Source organism: Pempheris klunzingeri, chromosome 11, assembly GCF_042242105.1.
Source record: "Pempheris klunzingeri isolate RE-2024b chromosome 11, fPemKlu1.hap1, whole genome shotgun sequence".
In the NCBI taxonomy this organism is placed as follows: Eukaryota; Metazoa; Chordata; class Actinopteri; order Acropomatiformes; family Pempheridae; genus Pempheris; species Pempheris klunzingeri.
In genome coordinates, this window is record NC_092022.1 from 6732770 (window position 1) to 6756657 (window position 23888).

Sequence of the window (23888 nt, forward strand, 5' to 3'; positions counted from 1 at the left end):
CTCACAAATCACAGTGGTCCCAGAAGAAACATGCTAAGTGGTAGCGAAACAGTTTTTAGCACTTACATCGCTTCCTTTGTAGAGCTTTAGGACCACTAACCAGTGCCATAGAACTGTCATCATCGTTAGACAACTGGCAGTATTAAACTGTCTGTAACATCTGTAAAAGTTAAAGCTCAATATTATGCCATAAAAACTCATCACTCAGGAGAAATTTGAAATTGTTTTCAAGTGACATCTGTGTCATGGACACTGGCAGGAACATGAAAGTCAGCGAGCACTGTAGAGGTTTTTACGCGGTCTGTGTCAAACTAAAGGCAAAAAAATGACAAGCCAGAGGATCGTTAGAGGATGAACGATCATTTCTAAAGCGACTTTGCACAAAGAAGTAACCACATATTACCCAGCCTCTTCGTAGAATGTTATTATAGTCACTCTTTGCTTTTAAACCAGCTTTTCCAGATTGTCCCTCCAGATTTCAATGGAGTTTGGAGGCATTTGGGAGCTGGGCTTCATTTAAAAAAAAAAATCTATTTTAATTCAGAGTGTTTGAAAAGGCAGCAGAGTTTGAGAATAGACTGCCACTGGATTGAGAAAATCATCATGAAGTACCTCTGACAAATACTGAAAAATCTTGCCACGACTTCTCAGAGCATTGGTTGACCTTTAATGACCGTGTCTGCTTGATAATGTTTGAAGATTTAATTTAGTCTTTAGGCAAGTGTGTGTGTTTGTGTGTCTTAATATCCTGTTGAATGTTGGTAGTGACAGATTGGCAGGCTGCGGGGCACAAGTGACGCTTTTCATATCCTGAAATATCTGGTAATATATGTGGTTGAGGGACTGCATGAGTGTGTGTGTGTGTGTGTGTGTGTGTGCCCTCCCATTAATTAAATAGCTTTGATGTTGTGGAAAAACACGCCATTATTCCAAACTGCCCTCAAAGTGTTGATTGGAGGTGTGGGCCAAATCATTCATTGTGTGTATGTGTGAGAGAGCCGTGGGGGGGGGGGTGGGGTGAGGAGGCAAGGCCAAGAGACACCCCTCGACACACCACAGACACCCCTTCACAAATTATGTCGGCATGGTTGCTGTTGCCAAGGCAACTGTCCCAAGAGTAAGGGTGGGGTGGGTGCAGCTGGTGTTTCACGACTGAGTCAGAAAAGAATTTGTTTTTTTCTTTCATACTGAATAAGAGCCATTCATAGTTGTGAGGTCAAAAATGGGAGACATCTGACTGGGTCAAAATTATCCAAGAAATTTTGCATATGTGTGATGGGATTGGTTCGGTGTGTGTGTGTGAATGCTAAATCTAAATTTGGTTCGACACTAACCATGTGCTGCAGACTCACCAGTTGCACTCACTGCCTATATTTGCAAATGCATATGTCTGCACTTACATATATATGTGTGTGTGTGTGTGTGTGTTTTTACAAAGCCACTCTCAGTTCCCTGTTGCAGATCTGAGTGTCATCCACTTTGCCATAATGCTGATTTAATGCGCTCCAAAGTGAGTTTGTGAGCTGAATTTCAGCCTGTCTGACCCAATAGCATCCCGTGACGGTAACAGACGCTGAATGTTGCTGGTGTTTCCACTGCATTGGTGGTTTCTCATTCTGTTAAGCAGAGCTTTTCCCTTTATATTGAATTAAGCAAGGTCACGCCGCTCTTGTGGCACACACACTGTAATTCAGCTGAAATGCTGGACGCTTGAGTAGATGGAGCGAAGCGTGAACTCCACCAGGGCCCTGAACTTATTTACAGTTATTAGGATGTTTTTTTCTCCTCTTACAAAATTATGAAAGCACAAGTTTGGCATTAAGGCACCAGAGCTGCAATGATTAATTGAGCAATTGGCAACTATTTTGATAATCGATTAATTGGTTTGAGTATTTTTTAAGAAAAAAAGTCAAAATTCTTTGATTCCAGCCTCTTAAATGTTCAAATTCTGTTTTCTTTACTCCCCTGTGACAGTAAACTGAGTATCTTTGGGTTATGGACAAAACAAGACATTTGAGGACGTCATCTTAGGGCTTTGGGAAATACTGATCGACATTCTTCACCATTTTCTGACATTTTATAGACCAAACAATTAATCGATTCATCAAGAAAATAATCAGCTGAATAACTGGCAATGAAAATAACTGTTTTGTCTGAGTTGACCGACTTTGGTCGTCATTCTCATTGATTATCATAACATTTTGCTGTTGGAATTAATTGCTAAGATGTGGGGATGTGGCCGCTTTGCTAGTCACAGCTTTACTGTGAAGTTTATTTGGAGAAGCACAGCCAGATTTGACCATAACCACTGGGTGAAAAGTGTTTACCTCCCTCTGTAAACTGTTTTTCACATATTTGACGCGCTGCTGCTGCACAGGAATTGCTTGGAAGAAAATTCCGCTCAGTGAGCTGCTTCAATCTGAGGCAGACTGAATGAAAAACCTTGAACAAAACAATCAGACACAATTCGGTTGGAACTCATAGTGCAGCTGATGCACCCACTAGGATTGATGAAGCCAAGAACAGTGTGAAGCAAAACAATTTACCTCTCTGACCGTCCGCTGAATGTTAACTAAAGACCCAGCAGCTAATAGACTGAGATTTCCACTGTGCGAAAATACAAGTTTCTACTATCTGATTTTAGTGTGCAGAACTTTCCTACTGTGACAGTTTCTCTCTTTCACATCATCTCTCCATTTCCACTGAGTCATGTCTTCCTCCCTGTTTTTCTCTCTCATTTCCTTTCTGCTCATCCATCTCTCGTGTTTTCACCCGACTGTCAGCATGTTGTGGTTCCTCTCATTGCTGTCTCCAGCTTTCTTCCTCCTCTCCTTCTTCTTCATCCTGATATCTCAGCCTTTTTTCTCTCTGTTTCCATTAGTCTCTGCCTTTCATTTTTCTCTTCCTCTTTGTCATTTTTTCTAGTCCTCTCTTCGCTCCGTCTTCCTTGCTCTTTTCCTCACCCGTCATCCAATCCAATCATTAATTTCAACCATGTCACCATATCATTTCTCCTCTCACTCTCATCTCACCTTTTGCCTCCTTTTTCCATCCGTCTTTCTCACCGCTCTCCCCTCCTCCTAAGTCCACCTATCTATTCATCATTTTTCACCCAGTTATAATAACTACATTTTTCCTCAGCTACACTCTCAGCTACTCTTCCCTTTCATCCTCCCCTCTCGCTTGGACCCACGTCCTCCTCAATCCACCCATGTGCTCATCATTCCCCCCCCGTCCTGTCATCGCAACATGATTTTTACAGGCGCTCTCTTTCCTACCGTCATTGACCTTTCCTGCCCAATCTCCACCTGCCTTTTCCCATTCCTCCTCTTCCAACTCATCCTCATCATCATCCATCAATATCTATTAATTTCTTCCTTCAGGATTTCTTTCACTCTCCTCTCTTACTCATACTCTCCTCCTCCCCCCTCCTCTTCTCTTTTCTCCTCATCGGTCTATCATCATGTCATGTTTTGACATTTTTCCTATTCTCATCTCGTAACTGTCTTCACCCATCAGACCATTTTCATCTTGTTGTCACTTTGCCATGTCATTTCTCTCATCTTCTCTCCCTGCCGCTTCCCCCTAACCCCTCCTCCTCCTCTTTTATCCACTTTTGCTGTTTTACCCTTTCAAAACTACTTCGCGGTTTGTTAGCACAGTGAAAAATACAGATGGAAAGTCAGCACAATGATCAGACTTAAAATATCCCGTTCCGTTCGGATCACATTATTACACGCCAGCTAGGCACTGTAAACAAAAGTCACATGGGCTCACAGCATGTAGCTTGTTAATTGGACAGAGTTGTGGAAACCTGTCATCCCACAATTTTACACGTTTTGATGAATTGGGATCGGGTCCAAACAAATCAGATTCAAGTTCCTGTAAAAGTTTAGTCAAGCGTGATGGATTTTTCCGTGTTCTCTTTTTCGGGTGATGATACCACTTAAAAGCAAATGAAGAAATGGCAGAATATGAACGTCAGGCAGCAAAACCCACGAATGCAGCACCTGGGACTTAACACTTAACACGAGACTTAACCAAGGTTCCTATTAATCAATCCCCCTTTACTGTTGGGTTTGCAGGACGCTGGCATCTATTTAGACCTTTAATGGACTTGTGTTTTGTGGTCATTTAGAAAAAAATCTTTATGATTAGGATCCAGTTACAGTACACAGCAGAGTATGCACCTGAGATCCTAAAAAACCACTCAGAGTTGTGGGTGTGAAAGTATTAATGTCATTTTTAACCATGTGTAATCATGTGTTTTATGAAATTGTATTGTCCCCTTTCAAATAAACTAAACTGAGAAACTTTGATTCAATGAAATATGTTCAAAAAAGGAATAAAAAACAAAAACAAAACAACAACTAGGGGACATAATTGAATTTTCTGCCTCATACCTGGGTCTCAGATATAAGGGGCAGGTTGAGCTTATAGCCTGACGTCCGTCTCCCCAGCCACATCTGTATTCTGCAGGGTGGTGCAAGCTGTTCATTTGTAATGTTCAGTTAGGTCAGCAAACGTGAGCACCTGTTGACTTTCAGACATAAATACCCATCCTCAAAAGTTTGCACTGTAGAGACTTTTGGTCAGTCTACATTCTCAATCCTAACAAAAGTGTGGTTCTTTGGGTCCACCACAGTGTGATCGCTCTTGTTCTTACCTGAGCAAACAAGTTTCACTTTGAACAAACTTTTAATGCTCACAATTCATTCATCTGTAAGTCTCCTCATCTTTTCTTAACTCTTCTCAAACCACCTGTTTTTTTTCTTTTTTCTCTAAAACCATATGCCCAGTGAACATGATATGTAGCATATAAAGAACAGAAACAGCAGAGCCTTGAAGGTATTTGGAGTCATTCATCACTTTATTCTCAGATCCCACATCTGCTCCTGTGTCCTGTAGTTTAGATAATTGCCACGTGTTCGGAGAGGGAAGGCTGTTCGAGCAAAAATTTACAGAATAAAGGGGAGCCGCAGTGATGTGTCAGCGAACAGATTTATGTTTTGATAGGTAGGTTTCTGCTTGTTGGGCTATAACTGCAGTGGGAAAAGCAGAGGTATTGTGACAAGTTTTATCTTTGTATTTGTAACCCTTTGAAGTCCTACAACAGGACAGTGTTGGCCAATTATCTACTTTACTTAACTTAAAGAAGAGGCCAGAGACCAGTTTGAAGCTAAACTGTTTTAATACATTGAGCAACGGTTCATCATTTCCTGAATACAACTCAAGAAGTCTTTGTCTCAAAATTCCACTAAGTACTTGCTATTAAATGTCCTTAAGGATCAAACAAAAAAAGTACATTTTAAGGAATTTCAAAGGTGTTTCAAACTCCAACACAGACTGCAGAGGACAGAAGCAGTGCGCCCGTAAATGACACCAAGACACGGTGGAGACTCTCAGCATAGTTTGTTTTTTTTATTGACTGTTTAGGTACAAACATTTATTTGCCATTGTGGCCGATCACCCTCCTAGATTTTCTTGTGAAACAAAACATTTCTTGTGAAACAGAAAATCTACCTGCATTTGCAAACCAGAAAGTGACTGAATCTGTGAGTTCAGAAGAAGTTCAACAGGTTTTAACATCACATTGATCAGATTGCATTGAAATCTGATGGAGACAATTACCTGTCTGTGCAAACACAAAAACACATGAGCTAGCTTTCTATTGCAAGTTTACATTTGCTGTTAATCCTCACAAATTGGGTTGTCACTGGTAGAGAATGTTTGATATTACTGAAGCTGCCCACTTTTGAGCAATCCCAAACTGTACACAGTCAGCTGAGTTTTCTGTCACAATGATTGATGATAAATTATTAATATCTGCTTTAAATCTTCCCAAGTGAACTAATATTGAAGCTACATTGGGCAATTTATGATAATTACAAGCTGTATTTCTCTGGTCTGGTTTAGTATATTTAGTATTTGGTATTGTTTAGTATAAAGTATTGCAGGATGGCCAAGCTGCTAAACAAGAGTATGCTATGTGCAGTCTACTAACATTATGGGCCCAATTTTCTAGGTTTTAAAGTTCAAACAGTATTTTATCTTTGTGCTCTTTGTGCCTCCCACTGCTATTTAGAGCTGCCAATGTGTGAAGCCATGCCTGGTGCTGCTTTAAAGCCTATATGTTTATGCTTTCAGCTTGATGAGCCAATGCCAAGACTTATCCACTGATGAACACTTGGCAGTTAAAATATGAAAGTTAACACAAGACAGGCGGACGTGCGATGTTCTCATGGTTCTCATGGTTCTCATGGTTTACATGTTGCAACAGTGCAATCATTTAGAAAATATTTAATCTGCACACTTGATATCTGCGCTTTTATCATCTCCTCTGTCTGGAGATGTAGATCAGGTACAGTGTGTGTGTGCTTGTCTATTCACATAAAGTGTGACAGTTTCTTTTGTTTGACGCAAGAGTCCAGTGTGATGAGACGAATGAAGCTGCAAGACAAACAAATAGACAGCGCAGGTGTGGGGAAGTTTGTGTCTCTGTCCAGAACTGGCTTCAAAAGTCTGACCATCTGTTCTGTTTTGTTAATGTTGTTTCTTATATCCATACCTGTGTGCAAACCAGATTGAAATTGAAATTACTCCTACAACTCTACCCTACTGAGCTAGAGGCAGGAGTTGATTAGCTTACTTAAGCTTAGCATGAAGACCGGAGGCAGGGGACATAGCTGGCCTGGCTCCCGGAAAAGCCACATCCTGTAATTTTTACATTTTGGTTTGTGTACAAAATAAGTCAGGTACCATGATTCGTGAGTGAGCTTTTGAGGTGCTGAAAGGTGTGTTTTTCAGTCTTGGAGAAAAACAGGTTAGCTTTTTCTTCTGCCTCCAGTCTTTATGCTAAGCTAAGCTAATCGACTCCTGGCTTTAGCGCCATAGTTCATCTTCTTCTCTAACTGTCTTAAATAAAGCAAATAAGTGTATTCACAAAAATGTCACTTCTGAAACTGGTTCTTGTTTTCTTTGTTTGGTAAAGGAAGAAATGTATTATTGATCACCATATTTTGCTAATGTGAAGAGCAGACAAAAAGCAAACTCACTGCAGTACACTAATAAAGTTATTTTCTTAACTGCTCGATCCAGTAAAAGACGATGACATATGCTTTGACTATCTTAGTGTGTGCACACTGGCAACTAAAACTACCAGAACAAGTGGTTTTGAATCCTTACATGTCAACTGCATGATTATTTTTTTGTATTTTACCTCCAGACTCTCTTGCACATTCTAAAAGTTGCTAGGCAACCTCCACTGATTTGACTCCCTCCTGTCATCTGTGGTTTTCCTCTTTTCCTCCCCTGTCAGAGCTGATCCAAAACGGCCGCCTGCTGACGCTGCCCCTGGTGGCTGGGGACATGCAGTCCCTGCTGCTTGACGAGGACGGGAGGCGCCTGTACGTGGCCATGAAAGATAACCTGCTGTCTACTAGTCTGGATGACATAACGCAGAACCCACGCAAGGTTAGAACTGGAGGACACACGCAAACATTCACATACCATCCAATCCGAGGTACGATACAAACATGCACATTGATGCATGCATGGAGATACACGTGGAACACACACATAAACACATGATCAAATGACGGCAGAGTCAGATAACTGGTTTGTCAGGGCTTTGATGGGACTAATTACTGATGATATGAGGAAGAGGAAGTCACACCCTCTTGAGTAATATCCCCTTTCATCACCTATCTGTCTCTAATTCCTTACTCTAATTGCAGTAATACTCATCTTAATTTCTTCCTTTCTTAGTTCCTAATGTTCCCAGCTTCATACCTTCATGAATTCTTTTCATCTCAACTTTCCAAGTTTCCTGTTAGCCACTCAGTTTGCTAAAACATCTTCAGAAAGTTTCTTTTTCAGTAAAAAAGAGGCTTGTTTTTTTACCATAAGGCTGACATGAACAGACAAGCATATAGCAACATCATTTCTTCCAGTCCAGCCAAAAATGATTCTCTGCACATTTCCCACGTTCCCACTGCCACCACTATCCACATTTACTGTGTTGGCAAAAAAGTAATTTGCTTTTAGACAACAACAGCTGAACAGCTTTTCTGACGTAGTTGAATAATCTTTTTAATTGTATGTCAAGACCAGGATTTTCATGTTGCATCGGTGATATGAAGCTCAATCATATGAAGCTAAAAACCCTGAGGGGGGCCTTTCCTTATTCAGCTGCTCAAGTTCCCACCCTTAACACATGTCCCTCATCCTAATGAGGCTGACCCACACATCAAATGCCTGCAATGCTACACACCAGTGGTGTGAAAGAGCATAACAAATCATCATTATAAACACTATTCATACTCATAGGAGCCAAAACCAAAGATTTGCAGCAGCAAACATAACAACTTTTAGGCGCATAGGGACATAAAATCTGGGTGGAAATCAGTTTAAACCAATCTGCTTCATTTAAAAAAAATCGGCAATGGCTATAAGTTACAGGTCTGTTACAGTATCAGGTTTCGTGCTGCAGTTTTAACATGATTTCCAGACAGCAAGACAGACGGGCTGCTGGGTTGCCAGCCAGTCTGGTTAAGTTAAGGGTCACAGCAAGGACAGCGACGGTGCTGTCGTTTCATAACTCTGCTCTGCCTGATCAAATCAATACCCTCATCCGTCAGACGTGCACACAAGCTATCAGGAACCAAACAGGTAAGCAAGCAGACACACAGCCAGTGAAACAGACAGACAGCAGTCAAGCTGGCCAGCCACCCACTCAGCCAGGCAGTCAGCCAACAAAAGGATAGATAATCATAGTCAACTCATAACTCAGCTCCGTGCTGGCTGTAAAGTTATGTATTTGTACATACAGTATTTATAGTCTGTTTATACTGTTCCAGATCGTGTGCATTTTTTTCCCTTGTGGTGTTAAAACCACTCACAGTGCCATGTTCTCTACATTTCTGTTTATTTTCTCTGCTGCTGACATCCAGAGCTTCTTATCAGTGCAGCCTGAGACCAAGTCATTTCTATTTTTTTGTAGAAAACAGCTTTAAACTTAACACATACTTATATGCGTGTATGTGCAGTCTTACCGGCCCGTACGTAACCAGTTTGTCCATTCCATCCCAGTTCAGGGCAGAGACGCTGTCACATTTTTCTTTGATCAGGGCAAAAACCCTGAGGACATTCCTTCTGTGTGAGTCTACAGCTGCCAAGCCACATTACACAAAGGGTCACCAAGGGTTTCAGTGTGTGGTTGTGGCTTTTTGTTGCATATTTGCTCTTGAGTCATTCTCACTGCGTCTATTGTTCCCTTTTTCTTCTTTCCTTTTCAGCACAGGTGTTTTCTACTGAAGGACAGAAATATGTCATTTTGTAACGTTTTTTTTCCTGTTTTATTTCTAAAATTCCTTTCAGTCTTGCTGGGATCCTTATTCATTGTATGTTATATAAACTGATAACCAGCACACAGGGGTAAATTTCCCTTAACCAAAGGCGTTACCTGGTGAGAGGGCTTTAGAGGTGGTCCATGTTCCTGTCAGTGTGTGGTATTTGGAGATAAGGGGGAACGTGGTCGCTCATCTAATCTGATCGTCTCAGCTCCGCACTGGGCTCTGCGGGAATGACTGCATGAGGGAGCAATTACTGGACATCCAGAAGAAATTGCTTCCTGAAAGCATCATTTTCATTAATCTCTTGTCACATTTTCTAGTTTGAAGGCTTTTAAGTGTGTGTGTCGGGGCTCTACAGTCTTATTTCTTCGACTACTAGTGATCTTTTATTAATGATTAATGAGTTTTCATTTGGCTGATATTTTGCCACTTTTGATTTTAAACTGATGAAGTTCCTGCATCTCCATCAGCTTGCAGTTTGTGTGGTATGTAGACATAAGTGAGGGCGATCGCATTATCGTATTGATTCAATCTCTGCTACACCGTCCTGGTCTCAGAGGGAATGACTGACTCAGGGAAATATTTAGATTAGTCATATCACAGCCATTTGTCTCACCTCTTTCACTCTCTTATTATGGCTGTTTTTCTCTCTTTCTCTCATTTTCTTCCTCTGTTATTTCATCCCCTGTTGCCTTGACGTGAAAGCAGTGGAATAATCCCCATTTGTGAAGTATTTTCATTCTAAATGAATTAAGGTTACATACACACAAATAATACAGGTTAATGTGACAACAAAGACAAGACAACAAATGCAAGATGCATGTTGTTTTGGTTACTTTACTTTCTAGTAGGTATTAGTAAGCATTTGAGAAATTAGTTCACCAGTGAAGTCATACATATTCTGACTAGAAATAAGTCTTTTAAATGTGTGATTATCTTATCTGAATCCAGGATGATCAAATCCCTTTTAAAAAAAACCCCACAAAACCAAGCCGAAACCGGACCAAACCAAGTGAGACCTGATTCTGAGACAACCAGTGGATTTTATGCAGACACAGTGAGTCAGTGTAAAAAGGTGGATGAACACTGCTTTCACAAAAACTTTCACAAAACTACGTAATCTGTTAACATCTCTGTGTCTGCCCCTGAGCTATAGTTGGAACAACCTCCATTTTGTGTCTTAACATTTGACAGGTTCCATTGCACGTCTCATTTCTGCCTTACAGTTGTTGGAAAAAATGTTATTTCGGAACAGTGTATTTTTTTCATTTTCTTATTTGGCTAGAAGCCTATATACAGTATGAAGAAAATGAATTATAAAGTCTAGTGATCTGGCCTGTGGGCTGGCTGAAGTCAGTAAGAGACACGAGGCCTGTATGTAGACTTCTGTGTGGGCAAACTGTCTAACCAAAACAAATTAGCCAACGTTTTTGCTTCCTAGCCAGAGTGCTGTTCCTTTAACATAATCCGCACAAAATCTGATTCATGTCAGGTCCCGTCAGGTCCATTTAAAACTAAATGTACATCTGACAGACTTGAAAGTTGTGGAAAAGGGGAAAAAAGCTGACATGACCCAGAGCTCAGTTAGAGGAGCCTTGTTTGTGTTGGGTTGGGTCTTTAGATCTTCAATAGGTGCTCTCTGACCGCCACAGAGGTTTACTGCTGTACAAAACAATTAGCACAACTGGAATTATCCTTAGCATCAAGGAGGACTATCAGGAACTCCTTTGTAGAATAGACCTTGAGGAAATGGTTAAAGTACAAAATAAAAAACAAATTGTATGATTATGGTTTACATTTACAGGAAAGTTAACCAGGGGTGCGCTCATTCAGTCAACATCAAACTGTTTATTCAGAGAAGTGACAGTGTTTGCATTATGATCCACATGTAACTGTAGCTAAAGACTCTGTCTGTGACAGACTCTGTCACAGTCACACAGCAGATTAATTAGTCATGTTGCAACCATCACTGCTGCTCTGACAGCTTGGCTCATCATCAGGACCCAGCAGTGCTGCCAGTTGGTTTTTATTTTCTCCTCCCTGAAGCTGCCTCACAAGAGGCATTAAAATCTTCATCACCTCCTGTCGCCTTTTTCATCTAGATAAGTCATGTTTTGCTGACTCTCCCTGTTTCCCTTCCTTGTAAAGCACCTGCTAATGCCAAAAGCCTTTTTATCGGAAATTTAGAGCGAGTAATGAAAGTAGTTTTTAAATCTTTTTCACTCCCTCTTTGTTTTCTTTATCTCTCTATGTAGCTGTACTGGCCAGCAAGTCCAGACCGTGTCCAAGAATGCCTCATGGCTGGGAAGGATCCAGAGGTGATTTAACACACCCACACACACACACACACACAGATACACACACAAACACTGATACACACACAAACACACTAGATTGCATAAGCAAAGCAACACTTACTATAGTGACTACCGCGTGTGCAGGTAATTGAAAGTTCACACACAGGACAGGAAGTACATTTACACAGATATGGATCACCGGCTTACAGGTCAGGTCATTTTTCATCCTTTCTTCAATGCCTGCTTCAATGTTTATACTGCCGCATAAGAGACTGTCTTAATAGTTCTGCAACAATATCGCAAGACGGTTGCATGATAGATTAAAATCTAGAGCGGAACTAACGTTGAATGGATCTCATTCATTTGGGAACAATAAACAAACACAAGAGCTCTGATGCTGGCGAGATCCAGGTTAGCTAGTTTTATTCAGACAACAAAATGACATGCATGGCTTAGATAGGGAGGAAAAACCGGTTATGCGGCTTCATGTCTTTTCTCTTTAAAAATGCATTTGGATAGGCTTTAATGTGCATTTTTCACTTACACAACAGAATCTAATGAGAAACATGCAGTTTTTCGCCTCCTTCTGTTAATCTATTTCCAATATTGTTACCTGGTGAATTTCAACCACTTGATATTAAATAACAAGTATGTTATACATATATAATGTAAAATACATGCAGCCTCCATTATTTTTCATTTTGCGGTCTCTTTCTCTGTCTGTCTCTGTGTGTCTGTCTGTCTGTCCAGTTGGAGTGTGCCAACTTCCTGCGGGTTCTGCAGCCTTTTAATCAGACCCACCTGTACGTTTGCGGCACTGGAGCCTTCAACCCCCGATGTGCTTTCATAGCTACCAGCGTCTTCCAACAGGTATTACAGCAAACACACATAGACACATATATGTAATCCTTTTAGTCACAGTGAATGGAAGGGGAATCAGTGCACCAAAGTAACAGTCCTGTGCTTTTTAATTTGTATTTAACCTGGCACCTGTTTACATTCATACATGTAGACACACTCATTCCATCTGACGTGATTTCACTTCACTGTCAGCGAAGAATTAGCAGCAGAATGAGCAGCAAGGCAAGGCATAAAATTATTATAGGTGGTAAACTTGAATAAGACCAACTACAACACAAAATACAGTTAACGTAAATTGTGAGAGTATCTTGATGACAAGCCAAAAGTGAATGTGAATGACATTTTTCTTAAATCGTGAAGCTATGTTGTGCCACCCACTGCCCTGTGTGTGTTCCCAGCCCCCATGAAGGGCTATCGGCAGCTGAAATATCATACGTGTGGTGTCTGCCCCTATCCACATACATCTACCAGGGTCCACCCTGTGCCATCTGTCTGTAATATATACACTGTTCCTTTTGTCATTGAGGCCGCACTCTGGAGAGCCACCGGACACTGTAGATTTTTTATTTGACATTTTTATGTCAAATATAATGTAAATGTAATTCTACAGCCCAAGTGAGTTTTTTTACTCCACACTGATTAGTTGGTAATTTCTCATGCTGTAGACACATGTGGGTTATCATTTTGTCAGAAATAGGTTAATGGTTCTAAATTCCCCCAGTTATGGGTGTCATTGTGCGTGTGTGTGTGTGTGTGCGTGCATGCGTGCATGTATGTATGTAAGGTTTAAACTTGTGCCAGTTGTGTGAGTGTGGAATCAAACAGTGTGTGATTTATTGCGTGTGTGAGTATGTGCATTCAAATTTCTTTTGAGGTTACATGCATGCCTTTCAACAGCATGGCTGTGTGTGTGTGTGTGTGTGTGTGTGTGTGTGTGTGTGTGAGAGCAGTTAATCCCATGAAACACTGTGTGAGATCAGAGAGGTTCAGACATGGTTCTTAGAGGAGCTGGTGGTGCTGACTGGTTTAAGACTGAACTTCACACATTTTAAAATCCCTCCACTTAGCCTGATTACCCTCAATTAGTCACTTACTCTGTGTGTGTGTGTGTGTGTGTGTTTATGTGTGTGTGTGGCAGGCTAGCTCAGCTTGCTGAATAAGTCTTTCTCTTTTCTCACACAATTAGTGGATGTATCAAATCATTTACAAATGAAAGAATGAATTAAAGAGTCACAGCCTGTCAGTCTGCCCATACAGTTTGTTCTAACTTGCCCGTCTCCTTCTGTCCAGCAGATTTACTCCCTCTCTGTCTGACTGACCTCTCTCTCTGTTTCCTTTGTCAGTCAGAGCACCAGACTCTCTCCTACAGCCAGACAGAGTGTGGGAAGGGGAAATGTCCCTATGATCCGTTCCAGAAAACAGCCTCTGCTGTCGTCGGTAAGTATCAGCTATCATAGGAACAGCTCTGACTACTCAGTACTAAACACTACTGCTATTAGAGTTATGATCAGTGAAGAAAGTCAAAAAAATGTACATGAATATGAGCACAAACAGGCTGTAGTTTGACCCAAAATTAGTTTTTATCACTTATCCTAGGGTGAACTATTGTAAGGGTATGTTGGAATAAACCTTATATTCAGACAGTAAAAAACATTATCCAAAAATAAATGAATAAATAATAATATACATATTAAATTTGTTATCCTGTGTAGACGGAGAGCTGTATGCTGGGATCACCTCAGACTTCATGAGCCGGGACTCCGCCTTCTTCCGTAGTCTCGGCAGCCGTCACGTCATCCGCACCGAGCAGTACGACTCCACCTGGCTGCAGGGTAAGTCTGAGTAAATGTCAAAGAGAACCAACAAAAGCCTCTGAAAACTGACCTCTAACCTCCAGAGGTCACATGCATAACTCTCTGAGTTTTAGTATTGATTTGGTGTCAAGTCATTAGATGAATATGAATGAATTCATTTAACAACCAACTTCTTTTTACTTCTTGCTTTGTAAACTTATATTATATATTATAATATATCTGACCTAAACTGGAGGTCTTTTGCTCTAAATCATCATCTCTATAACCATCTCCTGCACGCCCGGTTGGTGTTTTATCAGTCCAGTGTATCGACGTCTGCTACTGATAACAACAAGATACATGTTGACTCTTTCTGCTCTTTGTAAACTCAATCGTCCTTTCGCTCTGTCTTGTACACTCTTACATGCATATCGCGTTACGTGCGCATCAGCAGACGTGGCTTGTGTTACAGCAGATTTATAATTTCTCTCTCTCTCTTTTCTCCAGATGCCCAGTTTGTGCGGGTAGCGCCGCTGTCTGAAACTGATAACCCAGAGGATGATAAGGTCTACGTGTTCTTTACTGAGCGCGCTCAGGAGGCAGAGGGGGCTGCTGGGAAGGTGCTCTACTCCAGAGTGGCACGTGTGTGCAAGGTATGGAGTGTGTTTGCTAGAGAAAGACAGCGTACAGGTTTGTGTGTTAGTGTGCTCATATCAGAAACTGTCTGCGTGTAGTTTATGTAAACATGTGTTTGCCTGAACAGGTAGAGTGTGTACGTGCTGGTCAGAGTGTGTTTGTGGCTGCTGAGGTGTGTGTTTACGTAAAAACCAACTACGTGTGATTGGATGTTCCTGCTGGCTGGTATAGATACGCCTATTGAAGGTTGTGTATAGGGGGCTGTTTATGTTTGCCACCATCACGGCTCCACTGTCCAACACTGTGAAGGTTTGTGCTGTTCCTCTTCTTGTGGATATGTGTAAACATGCCTGCTGACATGGATTGGATGGTTTTTCCCTGTGTCCACATGTGTGTTAATGTAATACACAAAATTAGGAACAGTATATCACATTTTAGAATAGAGAATAGAGAATAGTGCATCACATTTTAGCGCAGCAACAATTAATCAGTTAGTCAATAAACAGACTGTTTGTATAACTGATTATTTGTTTAAGTTAATTTTCAAGCAAAAAAAGTGGTTCTAGTGTCTCCATTGTGAAGATGAAGACTTTTACCAATATTATTATAGTAAACTGAAAATCTTTTGTTGTTGGACAAAACAAGCTTTTTCAACACATAACTAAGGAACCTGAAACCTATAATTTGGTATCTTTATAATGGGCTTTATATTATTTATCTCTTGTTTGGATCGCCATGAGCTTCCACAGGGTGGCTAGTCATCCTGGGGTCAACCCATAAAAATAAACATTTATACTTTTGCATATTTCTAATATGTGAGGATGAGAAAGAAAGATTAGATTTGGCTGACTGTAAAGTAGTAGACTAACATTTTTATTCACATTTCTTTTTAGAATGACATTGGAGGCCAGAGGAGTTTAGTCAATAAGTGGAGTACCTTCCAGAAGGCTCGTATGGTGTGTTCAGTCCCCGGACCAGACGGCCTGCAGACACACTTCGACCAGCTGCGTGAGTGACAAACATATTACACACACAGTAAAACTGATCACAGCAGACAGGCGTTGACCACAGGTCACATCAACAGCTGGAGCTCCGCCATTGAACGACTCATAAACGAGAAACTCAGCCAGTACGACCAGTCCAGGGTGGACCCCGCCTTTCGCCTAATGTCCGCTCCAGATTGGCTCCAATCCCCCTGAGACCCTTAAGGATAAGTGGTATAGATAATGAATGAATGAATGAACAAGCTCAGCCAGTATGTATTTGTGTTTATGCGGGTTAGACATGAAGATTTGGAACTTTTTGCTCTTTAGAGTTCACAGACAACCACAGTTTCAATGTATGCGCGCGCATGTGTGTGCGTGTGTGTGTGTGTGTGCGCGTATGTGTGTGTGTGTCTGCATGGCTCCACCGTTACCACGGTGATCAACAGCCCTGTCGGTCACCTTGGGTTCGTCTTCGTGCCTCAGCCTTGGTAACCACGGCAACTGGCCTCAACATTCAGTTGCTGTGGGTTTATTCATTATCAAGTATTCGCGCCAATGTCCTCCGGTTGGCCCTGCATATGTGTGTGTGTGTGTGTGTGTGTGTGTGTGTGTGTGTGTGTGTGTGTGTGTGTGTGTGTGTGTGTGTGTGTGTGTGTGTCCTCAGAAGCAGGTCTATGTAGAGTCTTTGATGCTTCTTTTTTTGAGCGAATGAGGATGTTAGCCTCTGTTCACACTGTGTTTGTCAGTCTGAACTCGTATCGACAGATGTAAAAGTCTCTGTTTTTTCTGCATTCAACTGTGAACCAGTGCTGCACTCTTGGCGATTAGTACCTTCAAACATATCAGTGGTGATGGACACTTTTGGTGTCAGTGTTCACCAAACCTCCAGTGCTCATTGTTCAGCAGCATTTGATTTAGCTGGCTCAGAAGGAGTTTCATTATTAGTATGAGTGATGCAGCAACTGAAGAACATGAAAAACACGTCTAGCAGAGGATGGTTTCGATCCATCGACCTCTGGGTTATGGGCCCAGCACGCTTCCGCTGCGCCACTCTGCTGTCAAACACCCCAGATGGGACTCGAACCCACAATCCCTGGCTTAGGAGGCCAGTGCCTTATCCATTAGGCCACTGGGGCTTTGGTGGAGCTGTGCAGTGAGAAGCAATCCAGACAATATAGAGCAGCAGGGAGCAAACATTGTTATGCACAGAAAACACAGGCAGCATGAGACAAAAGCAGTGATGTAGTGAAGAGAAAATGCTAGCACACAGCAGTCTTTGTCAGGAGCACAGACTGCTTTCCTGACATTTACTGTGCCTGTCTCTGAAAATCCACATTTCGTGACAGCCCATTAAAATAAAACTGTAAGATATTCTTTAGAACAATGAGAAATAATAGACATCTTTATCCCCTCTAAAATCTGTATGCAGTCCTTGCCTGAAAGATAATCAATTTAAAGCCAGCCTCAGCCACTGCTATGCTAGGATAAAACATGCCGGCATTGTTGCATATAAATAAAATCCAATTTATGTAATGTGTGTAGGACTTCCAGGCGTAGCTAATTTGCAGTCCTTGTCCCTAGTTAGGCTTTTGAAGGATAAACTCATAATACAACACTCCAATGAAAGCGTAAAGACTAACAATAAAGCAAACATAGACAAACGACCTCTGCAAACAGTAACTCAAATAACATTGACTAAAACAACAATGAAGAACAACTTCAGGAGAGGACTCGGTCAGACATCTGCTGCATCACTTCATGGCAGAAAACATGAGGGGGCGCTATTCTGTCCGAGGAAAGCGAGCTAAAGCTTTCAGATTCCAGTCATGAGCTGTAAAGACTCTTATCAAGGCACCACAGATGGTTGTGTCAGCGCGCTGCTTTGTTTATGTCAGCGTTGCTACTGATGATCTAAACAGGTTCATTTGTACAAATGAAGATCCTGTGAAGATCTCTGTTCCTTTCGATGGCCTCAACATTCATGGACTCTGATGTTGCCCATAAGGGAGAGCGTTTTGGAGACAGGAATGGTTTGTTATCGCTGCTATTTTTGTAAACAGAAGAGTCTCAGGGTAAACAAAGTGACTCCTCTGTTTGCTGAACACACACACACACACTCACAGAGGTATCGCTTGTGTGAACATGTACAGTAACACATGCAGTAACACCATTTCTTATATATAATCAAACCTTTTGGCAGACCGACATGCAATAGTAGGACCATTTAAATACACACACACACACACACACACACACACACACACACACACACACACACACACACACACACACACACAGCTTTAGGGCTGTTACACACATACTCAAGCCTCAGCCTGTCTGTGTACACAAGACAGTTCTGACTTGTCAGAAGGATAAACATTTCTAGCCAGTGTGCCTGTGGCCATGTTTTACACATCTGATAAGGGTCCATACAAATTTGTTTGTGAATACACTTCACCATGCTAACACACACACCCACATACACACACACACACAAAACCGCAAACCCACATACAGGAGATTAACTCATCAGGTTAAGAATGCTGTCAGTGTTGTGTTTATGCCACGCTCCGCCACACAGAAACACTACAAATCCCATAAACCCTTTGACAGCCTGCGGGTCCTTCATAGCAGCAGAGCTGTGGATACCACCTGGCCGTGTGTGTGTGTGTGAAAGTTTTACAGTAATGCAGTTTTGCAGAGCATTTTGAGGGTGCAGAATTACAGAAAAAAATGAAGGAAATCAATCAACCAAGAAGCAAGGTGTGCCAGTGTGTGTGTGTGTGTGTGTGTGTGTGCGTGTGCGTGTGCGTGTGTTCAGAAAACAGGCAAAAAGGCACAAAAAGCGTCAGTGTTTGGAGTTAGCTCCTGTCTGCTGTTACCATGTTGCTGTTTTCACAGGTGAAAAGGATTCAACACCACGTGGGGCAAATCCATCTTAAAATGCGCACATAATGCAGTAGATGTCTCAGCTGGACAATAAGTAAGGGATAATGTGCAGCGAGCCCCTGCAGGATGATTCAGGATCTGCACCTGCATCACCCTGTTGTTTTACAATAATGACAGCCGCTCGCTGTACATTATCCCACTTATTACACGGCTTTGTTTTAAACAAATCAACAATTTAACATAAAATGCTGATTTAAGCACGTTGATTGATTTAAACATTTTATTGATTTTATTGATCAGAACGGCATCTATAGCAACAGTCTGTTATACAGAAATGAGCTTTAATTGACCAATCATAATAGAGTATTAAACAAAGCCTTGAAATATATAACTAAATCCATCTAAATGTTATTCTTTACAAGCATTATGATACCTTCACTTTACTCTTATTATTGCTATAATTTCAGCTAAAGCCAATAGTGTTCATATTACAGTAGGCACAGACAAATGAGGTTGTCCAGCCAACAGGGATGTCACATCTGAAAACTGTTCTAAAGGGTAGTTAAAATCTGAGTCTTTTGTGGTTTAATTTGGAGGACTTGCTGAAAATAGTTCACTCACCCCTCTTTCCCTTTAGTGTATTTTTGTAGTTGTTGACTCACATATTTGACGACCTTTTTGAACATCCTCACAGTTGGCTTTGTTTTGAATGGAGCATCTGGTCCGTGATGGCCACATGGACTGACTCATTACACAGGATTGCTTTAGGTTTATTGTTCAGTAGACTTTGTGTCCAGAGTTGTAGAGTCTGCGTTCGCTTTTATGAGGCTCTCGTAATGTGTCTGGCTTTTGTTGTCACTGTCACTTGTTGTGAGAAAATACAAATCAACCCTCACTGAACCACAATTATTCAGAAACAAAAACTGTTGGGTGGAGGTGGTTCATGCTTACTGTGCTCTCTCTCGTGGAGGGAAGACGTTCTTCCTGTTGCCAGTTCAAGCTAGAAAACCTCAGAGTCCAGCTCACAGGAAAGGATTCACTGCTATTTACTGCTGTTGTCCCTGTTGCGGTTGTTGTTTTTGTGGAGGAGAGTCATGCTATGAGGTTTCGGAGCTGGAGACAGACAGTTCTCTGTGGCCCGACTCAGAAACATGACTCCACAGACACGAAGACATTTTCAAGCATTTTCGTCATTTATTTGTGTGCGTGTGTGTAAGATTCATTGTTCCAGACATAAGACAGCACCCATATCCTTGTCACTACGTCACGTGCTAATGCTGGAAAAGGAGGGAAACAGGGACAGAAACAATCAGGAAAGGACATGGGGTAAAATATGTATGTATGTATATATGTCTGAAAGGACATAACTGGAACAGTTGCAGACTGTACTGAAGTCTGAAGGTTACATCTGAACAAAGAAAGGTAGGGAAAGGGAGGAGGAGAAGAAGGGGGGTAGAGAAAATTAAGGATACTGATAGCTAAAAGGGCAAATATGACAAATAGGGGGGAGGAAGGGAAAAACTGTCATCGTCACAACCCCTCGGAGAATTTGGTGGAAACGAAGGATGGAATTGGAGAGGATTCGATGGAATAGGATAGGATAGCATTAGATACAGATGGTGGGATGGAGAGACAAATTCACCAACCAGGTGGGACAGACAGCAGCTGTATTTACCCTCAGACTGTTTGCAAATATAGCCATAAATTAGTTAGTAAATACAAATGTGATAAATATAACTGTACATTAGTTAAATTAGTTTTTACACCTACCATCTACTAGGTTGAGATAATTTCACCTGGCATCAGTACAAATTACTCTGCTTTAAGGCTTTTTTGCAACCAAGGCAAGTTGTTTCATACAAAAGGTTAAAGCGTTTTTCAACAATTGATTGATTAGTTCTTGTGGTTCAGTGCAAGTAATTGATAACGTCCACATATGTCCTATTTTTCTTTTTTTTATTTAATACAAGCAAAATAATACTCTTAACACACAGCACTGTGGCGGCATGGCAATAAAAGCACACAAAAAAGCAATTAGATAAAGAGTAAATGGAAAGAGACAAAATCAAATTAGTATTGATGGGAGACCTTCAGCAGTCCTGTTTTCCTTGGGATGAAAATGCACTTTGTTGCGCTCTAATGCTCCAATTATTGACCCTCCACTCAAGATGGTAGGGAACTAAATTCAGCATCAGCAGGTGTGACATTTCTGGGAAGATGGCATTTTATAGGCCATATGTTTTATCCAAAGCCACTTCTGAACTGTTTTACTCCAAAATTGAACCTTTCTTTTGGTCGATCTTTTTTGGGCTGTTTGGCATTACTGGAAAATAGAGAGAGAGAGAGAGCGAGAGACCAAAGGTAAAAAAAGATATCTTTGTCCACATATGAACGGAGGATTGAGGAGTTACATGTGTTACTTAGCCACCAGGGCGCCCCCCCCTGTCAGATCAATTTGACAAATGCATTTCCTCTATTTACTGCTTAATTACCTCATCAACAAAAACACTTTCTTTAAAGTGGGAATGAAAACATGTATTGTGATACTGAGGAAAATAAATCATGTTTTGACGCCTCTATTGAGCCTTTCTAATCCATCATAGTTTGTGTGATAATACTTGAATGGAAGCCCAGTTTATCAGAAGGAGAAACAGAGGAGAAAGGAAAGAAGGAGGAGCAGAGCTGTTGGAGAGGAGGCTTAGAAAGAGGGCGAGAGAGAAAAGATGAAGTAAGACAAGAAGGAAGAGGGTAGAGGTTATAGCATGAGGTGTTGACCAGACAAGAGAAGAAAGGGGCAGAAGATGGATAGTAGCTGTTATCATTGTGGCAATGCTCTAAAATGTGAGAGAGAAGGAGGAGGATGAGGAGGAGGAGGAGAGAGCTGATTCTGAACAGGATTGGAAATACATTTGGCTTCAGGGTAGGAAAAGTAAAGAAAGTGAGAAACGGGATGGGGTGGATGATGAAGAAAGGATGGGGAGAGAGGAGCTGTGGCCAAAAGAGGGATGAAAAAGGAAACATTTATTTCAGATGTGGCTGGTATTTAAAGGGTATTTAAAGTGGAAATGCCAGTAGCACGCCTCCACTTATGCGTCTGGTGTCTGGTCCAGCCTTCCCTTTGCCACTAGTTGTCCCTTTCCCCTTGAGCTACGGTGGCCTGATAGTGACACAAGGGAAGTCACATTTTCACTACATAAAGAGCAAAAAGCTGTTAGTGCAGAAATTAGTATGGAAATGAGTGTAGACATGAAGAAAGCACGTTTTTAAAGAAAGAAAGGTCTTCACTGATCATCAGCAGTACTCCTCTTTTATCTCACCCAGTGTAGAAAATTAATGGATAGACAGAGTGGGAGCAGAAGGACAAAACCAGAGGGAAGGTGATATTTATGTGCCAGGAAATTCTACAGCCCAGACAAAGGGCATTTTTTCTTGAAGGAAGGGATGAAGGGCATGAGTGAGGTGAAGTGAAGCTAAAAGGGTGTGGGGCTGATGGGAGGGAGACGGGCGGGAGAGAAAGAGGGGAATGGGGTTAATAGGGAGGGAATGAGCAGATAGTGAGGTGGAGAGTCTGGGGAGGGAAGAGGAGGGGGGAGAAAACAACAAGGAGGAGATGCCGTGGGCAGAAGTTATTGATTTTTACACTTTTTTTTTTTTTTTACACGTCAAAAGAGGATTACATGTATAAATTGAGCCTCTGTGAGACTTTTAAGGTGTTTTAGCTCATTTAATGTAAATTATTGTTTCAGCTGTGTGCCAGTTATAATGCTGGCAGGCTTCCCACTCTTTTAAGGGTATTAGAATAAGAATTTGTTTAGAATATGTTGGGTTTTATATATTTATGTGTATCTTTTCTTTTTTTATTTAGATTTGCTGCTCAATAACTCTGAAGAATACAATCAATTTTGCACTGAAGAGGTGATCTGAGGTGACCAGACAATTAAATTTCCCACCAAAATGTCCTTCATTGCCACCTTGGAAGAGCAGGGATCTTCTAGATGAATATATACAGACATGAATGTTAAAATTGAGAGAGACAGCGAGATGGGGATAACAGCTGGTTGGAGGGGAAAAACAGTTTCACAGAGAAAAAAAAATGTAGTGACTGAAGGAATAGGGCCAATAGCTGAGGGGGTTAAAGAACCAGACAAGATGGAGGCAGGGCTATTATTGGCAAATTACTGTAAGATGGCGAGGAGGAAATAAAGACAGGGAGTGTGGTCAGAAAGATGACAAGGAGGAGGGAGGAGGAGGAGCTGGATGTTGGCATTCAGGGTGGCTGGACAGGGAGGGAGGAAAAAAGGGAACAGCAGAGAGATGAGGAGGATAGGGGTGTTCGCCCGGGGGGCTACGGCCAGACAATTAGGAGGAGGAGGAGGAAGATAGGGGCTGAGGCTGCAGGTCTGCGGGCTAGACAAGACTATCTACCCTCAGGGGAACACAGCCTCTTTTTGTTTAGAGAAGAAGACACAAGAACAATCCTCTGGAGAAAATAGGCCAGACAGACAGATGGACGAGGAGATGGAGGGATGGAGAGATAGCGGGAGGGAGGGAGAGACGGCGAAAGTGAGAAACAAAGAGAATGAGGGACGCCCAGAGGGATCCTGGGACATCCAGGTGGATATGAGCAGAGAGGGAGGGGGGGATGAGCACCTGATGAACAGATAAACAGACAGAAAGAGAAGGAGAGAAGATTTAGAGGGAAACAAAGAAAAGCTGCTTGGAACAAGGGATTTCTGTTAGTATAACATGGTGGCCAGCTGTGGTTAACAAGAGGAAGGAGGAGAAAAGACATGAAAAGATTTCCTATAACTGCTACATGATTAAATCATTTACATATTTTATAACTTTAAATCTGCGCCCCTCTCCACTTCACCTTGAAATATGATCAAGTGTTCACCTTGACTCACCAGGTCAGATCAGTTTGCAGACAGAAGCAGATTGACCTCATATTTTCTACACTCTGTGTTTGTGATGAGTGTTTGGTTTGCTCTCCCTCTCCGGTTAAAGATTAATGACAGTAAAAACCACTACAGTTTAATAAATCAAACAGACGAGCAATGTAGAAGCGAGGTG

At 41.6% G+C, this 23888-nt stretch overlaps 1 protein-coding gene and 1 non-coding gene across 2 annotated transcripts in view; one reads left to right on the forward strand and one right to left on the reverse strand.

Annotated features, from left to right (window-relative positions):
* Window positions 1-23888, forward strand: part of sema3h (sema domain, immunoglobulin domain (Ig), short basic domain, secreted, (semaphorin) 3H) — a 51040-nt gene that overhangs the window by 14969 nt on the left and 12183 nt on the right. The window contains exons 2-8 of the mRNA XM_070839569.1: window positions 7319-7473; window positions 11609-11671; window positions 12401-12520; window positions 13855-13948; window positions 14224-14343; window positions 14812-14957; window positions 15834-15948. Of these exons, the coding sequence (XP_070695670.1) occupies window positions 7319-7473; window positions 11609-11671; window positions 12401-12520; window positions 13855-13948; window positions 14224-14343; window positions 14812-14957; window positions 15834-15948 (813 nt within the window). The remainder of the gene's footprint in view (window positions 1-7318; window positions 7474-11608; window positions 11672-12400; window positions 12521-13854; window positions 13949-14223; window positions 14344-14811; window positions 14958-15833; window positions 15949-23888) is intronic.
* Window positions 16990-17062, reverse strand: trnar-ccu (transfer RNA arginine (anticodon CCU)). The gene has a single exon. It is a non-coding gene; the product is annotated as a tRNA-Arg (tRNA).